This window comes from Conger conger, chromosome 16, assembly GCF_963514075.1.
Source record: "Conger conger chromosome 16, fConCon1.1, whole genome shotgun sequence".
Lineage (NCBI taxonomy): Eukaryota > Metazoa > Chordata > Actinopteri > Anguilliformes > Congridae > Conger > Conger conger.
In genome coordinates, this window is record NC_083775.1 from 11948534 (window position 1) to 11953714 (window position 5181).

The 5181-nt window shown below is 41.7% G+C and overlaps 1 protein-coding gene across 1 annotated transcript; it reads right to left on the minus strand.

The window, feature by feature from the left end:
• Positions 1-647: 647 nt before the first annotated feature.
• LOC133113967 (uncharacterized) lies at positions 648-4501 on the minus strand. The gene is made up of 5 exons (XM_061223141.1): positions 4456-4501; positions 3816-3997; positions 3127-3231; positions 2441-2581; positions 648-1449 (listed from the first exon to the last, which is right to left on the minus strand). Exons 1-5 carry the CDS (start codon positions 4469-4471, stop codon positions 1252-1254), a joined length of 642 nt encoding a protein of 213 aa, XP_061079125.1. The 5' UTR covers positions 4472-4501; the 3' UTR covers positions 648-1251.
• Between the last annotated feature and the right edge of the window lie 680 nt (positions 4502-5181).

The window sequence follows — 5181 nt, forward strand, 5'->3', positions numbered from 1 at the left end:
ACAACCAATACAAAGGTTGTCCAACATTATCAAACAATCAAATCAAACATCTGCACTGCTGGTCACTAAAGAGTGGAAAGAGAGACTAGAAAGAAATTAAATAGATTAAATATGCCCAGAAAAATATAGCATTTTTTCTGTTGCATTGTGAATATTACTAAGGAATTAATGTGATATTAAGTACAATTAATAGCAAGAAGAGATATAATGGCCATTGAACCAGTCCATGAAAGTTAAAATAGCAAGATTAAAAGAAAGTCTTCCACATTCTGAAATTAAACGCGGTAGCAGTAGATACTACTGGCTGGTTTCTCCATGGGATTTTACAGTAATCTCTGTTACAGTGATATCACTATTACAGTAGTGACATCACAGTAAACATTTTGCCCATTAACAAGGACACGGTTATAGAAGACAGTGCTGCCTGGTGCACTATCAATAAAAAACTGGATTAAACATATTACATATAATTAATAATAATATTAATAACAATACAATTTATAACATACTATTACTAATGTTACTACTACTACTACTAATAATAATAATAATAATAATAATAATAATAATAATACATATTAATAATATATAATTATACATAATAATTTATTATCAATATACTGTACATATGATTTTATATTGCTTGTCTTAACTATCAAAATCATCAGTAGCTATACTATAGAGATTAATCAAGTCACATACAACATCCAGCAGAAACAGAAACAGAAACCTTTCAAATCATGTACGCAGAATTATTCAATACCGAAAATACAATTAATAAATAAATAAATAAATACATAAATAAATAACAAATAAATTATTTAAATAATGAAATATGAACAACAACAAGAACAAAAAAAGCCCCACACTTGGGCCTTTCTGTGTGGAGTGTGCATGTTCTCCCTGTGTCTGCGTGGGTTTCCTCCAGGTGCTCCGGTTTCCTCCCACAGTCCAAAAACACGCAGGTTAGGGACTACAGATGAAAATGAGCTCATTAGCTAACCCTGGCACATTTACATTGATGTGGAAACTGAAAATGTTGATTAATGTGCACCGTCCTTGATAAATAAAATAAATAAATAAGCAGCACAGAAATGGGCAGGGTGCTTAAGAACACGCACGCTGCGGAGCTGGAGGGTGTGGTCACAGGTGAACGGTGGTGGCTGATGGGTGGGCACGGCGATGGTGAGTAGGTGTGGATGTTGGGGAATGGGCGGCGGCTGAAGGGTGGGGATGGTGGTGCGGGCGTGTTCAGCAGCTCGCCGCTGGCTTGGCCTGGGCGACAGTGCGGATGTTCCGGAGACTGCGGAAGACGTGCTGGGAGAAGGAGTCCAGCTGATCCAGGGTGATGTGGGCGGCCGCCTGCACCTTGTACACCTCCGTGAGCTGAGCGGAGAGTCCTGAGCCCCCGTACTGCTCTCCTGCCCCCAACTGGGCCAGCTCCCGCATCTGTCAAATACACACCCCCTGTCAGAACGCCCTGAACATCTGTCAAACACACACACCCTGTCAGAACGCCCTGAACATCTGTCAAACACACACACCCTGTCAGAACGCCCTGAACATCTGTCAAACACACACACCCTGTCAGAACGCCCTGAACATCTGTCAAACACACACACCCTGTCAGAACGCCCTGAACATCTGTCAAACACACACACCCTGTCAGAACGCCCTGAACATCTGTCAAACACACACACCCTGTCAGAACGCCCTGAACATCTGTCAAACACACACACCCTGTCAGAACGCCCTGAACATCTGTCAAACACACACACCCTGTCAGAACGCCCTGAACATCTGTTAAACACACACACCCTGTCAGAACGCCCTGAACATCTGTCAAACACACACACCCTGTCAGAACGCCCTGAACATCTGTCAAACACACACACCCTGTCAGAACGCCCTGAACATCTGTTAAACACACACACCCTGTCAGAACGCCCTGAACATCTGTCAAACACACACACCCTGTCAGAACGCCCTGAACATCTGTCAAACACACACACCCTGTCAGAACGCCCTGAACATCTGTCAAACACACACACCCTGTCAGAACGGGCATAACTAGGTTAGCATTCTCTACAAACCTCAGACCTGGGTCAAAATTCCTCATTGTTTCAACAATCACATTCAAATACTTTTCTGAGCTTGTGTGGTGTGTTGCAACCATTGAAATACTGTCAAAAAGTACAACAGTAACAGCAAGCGCTGACTGCGGGCAGAAGGATCTATGTGCTCATTTAGGGCCATAAGCATCCGCGAGCCAAACAATTCACATTGTAAGTGCTTTACATTTTTTTAAAAAGACAATTTAATTGTGCAACATCCACAGTGTGCAAATAGCATTCCTGATTATCCGAGCCAGTTTCCTGGTCTGATCAGACAGTCTGTCTGTCTGTCTGGCAAGCTCTGGAGATGCGACAGCATGCCTCACCTTAACGACCTGAGCCAGAAGGTCTCTGATGTCAGCCAGCAGTTCGGTCATCTTCTCGGGTTTGGAGATGCGGTCTCGGATTGAGGTGAGCAGGTCCTGGTGCAGCTGCAGCCCTTCGGATATGTGGTTCAGACACAGCTCCTGGGGGAAAAACACACCGTCAGCTGAGCATCCCAAAACATTACAAAGAAACTGACATTATTCCCTCTCCTTACAAAGAAACGGACATTATTCTCTCTCCTCATGAAGAAACTAATATTGTTCTCCCTCATTACAAAGAAACAGACAGCACAGGTGATAGCGCTTCTAGCTGGCTTAGCGCATGCCATTGCCCAAGAGCAACATGTCCAGCAGGCACATATCAGCATGCAGAGGTGTGAAATCCAGGTTCACAAAGTCAAAGTCCACCCCAGTATTTTGTTCCAAATTACAGTTATAATTTGTGAAATCATGCGTGGAGGAAACACATGGCAGGACTTTTAACTTTTTGACCTCTGCAAGCAAACTCACTGCAATAAATAGAACTACATTTTCGATGTGCACACAAACACACCCTATCTCTGTCAAACACATGCAGGCAAGCACCCACAGCACATACATTAGACACCAAATAACACACACACACACACACACACACACACATACATAATGTACAGGCACACAGCCACCCGAGCAATGGTACTCACCATGGTAAAATCATTCGACAGGGACTTCAGTATGGGAGAGGGAGGGATCCCCAGGACAGACTTCATGTACTGCAGGTTCTGAGTGGGGGAGTCCCATTTGAAGGCCTAGGATGATCAGTGATAGCCACAGTTACCATGACAACAGGGATAGGTCCAAGATGCAAAACATCAGTGCCAATCCAACTCAGATATATAACTTTTGCCTTTACACACACACACACACACACACACACATAGAGGCAATAAATTCAGATATTTGGGTGAATATCCCTCTAATTGTAAATCTGATCAGTAAAATAAAAGCTATTTCCTATAAATCAAATGGCAGTTTGAAAATCACATGATTCGCAAATATTATTTTTTGAACAGGTCCTGCTCTAGCCAATGGATAAAACAAAGGTAAAACAAAATCGTAATAACGTAGCCTACTTGGCTTTTTAAAAATGTTAAATTGTTTAGAACATAGCCAACTTTAAACTGTGTTTACACTGAAAACGGCCATCATGCTCTGTGTTAATTCAGCTCTGAAAACAGCGTACAGTCTTCCAGAGTACATTTAACACTGACATCATTTTAGTGACATCAAACATGACTGTTTTCCTACAGTTACTTGGCATTACCCTCTATGCCACTGTGTAGGCTAAGTTACGGTCAAACAGGAGGAGAAATGTGTATACCGCAACACTTACCTCTGGTACACATGACTTGCGCACTCCCTCGATGTCGCTCCGGACCTTACTGACCAGACTACTGCTGGCCATGACGATTTTCTCGAATTCTTGGCTATCCATGAGAGGTCCTGCCTTACCGGAGCACTCTGGAAGCGGCGCAGAATGAGCCAGCAGGGCCAATACGAAGTGCAGAGATAGGACTACCGGAGGAAAGAAGTACTCATCAACTAACAACGCTCGACAAAAGCAGAATGCTCTTAATTCATGGCCAGGGAGGGAGGAATGCATTTTGGCAGATCAATCTCAATGTCCTGTAGGCAGGATTACATGTGCAAACTTCTTTGAGAATGCATTCCTTAGGCGCCTCAAAGTCTCAATAGCCTGCTGCACATGACCATTTTTGAGAGGACTGACAGGCTGTAGGCTGCTAGATTCTCATAATTAGACTAAAAGTTCAGTTTCTTACGGAAGACCTTGTCTAGATACCTGATTTGATTTAATTTAATAACACTCTCAAACTGCCCGAAGACTACATTTGTCTTGCCTTCACGGGATGCTTATAAGTCCTGAATTATAAAACTCAGAAATGTCAGGAATAGTCTACTAATAGTACACATGACTTTGTTGCGAGTTTGAAACGAAAATTAAAAGCACTTACTGTAGATGGTGTGCATTCTGTCTTTGCCTAGTCGCCTGTGTGAAGATGGCATGAAAGATGAAACGATTGTAAGTGATAGGAATGGGAGATTTGTTTAGTATTTATACTTTAAATGAATGGATCAAAACGGGAAGTTCCCGTAAATGTGTTGAAATTTTGCCTTGCTCACGCAGAGCTTAGTATCGTCATGATTACTTTTTTTTTTTGTTGTTGTTGTAAATAAACAGTTATTTCTATTTGGTCGGTGTTCCAAAGGTGAGAGTTACCTCAGGATGCGGGTTTTACGGGGGACTTACCTGTATCCCCGATATTTTGAGGATTCTGGGTTTGTTGTGCGCAGTTTAAAGGGCGGTTTCAGTTTCAGCACTTATTCCATATGAATTGAGCAGCGCAAATGTATTACACTTTATAATTGTATATTTCTTATTTTATTTTATTCATTTATTCATTTTTTGGGAGGGGGCTGCTTATCACGTCGGATATCGTGTCATAAACAAACAATGACATCGATTTCCTATTTCTATTGTCTATTGTAAATGCTTTTCAAATATATGATCTCCTCAAGTTCGGTAATAACTGTTTAAAAAACATGTCCATAATGCTTGGGACAAAGACATATTTTTTTTATTTGGCTCTGTATTCCACACTTTTAAATTTGTGATCAAACAATTTACATGTGGTTCATGTGCAAGTTGTCAGCTTATATTTAAAGGTATTTGTCTACAC

Bases quoted from the DNA above. Each gene is read 5' to 3' on its own strand.
- LOC133113967 (XM_061223141.1), bottom strand. The intron at 3,232-3,815 runs GTAAGTGTTGCG...TGATCATCCTAG, and splicing joins GCAAGTCATGTGTACCAGAG to GCCTTCAAATGGGACTCCCC. The intron at 2,582-3,126 runs GTGAGTACCATT...TTTTTCCCCCAG, and splicing joins TGTCGAATGATTTTACCATG to GAGCTGTGTCTGAACCACAT.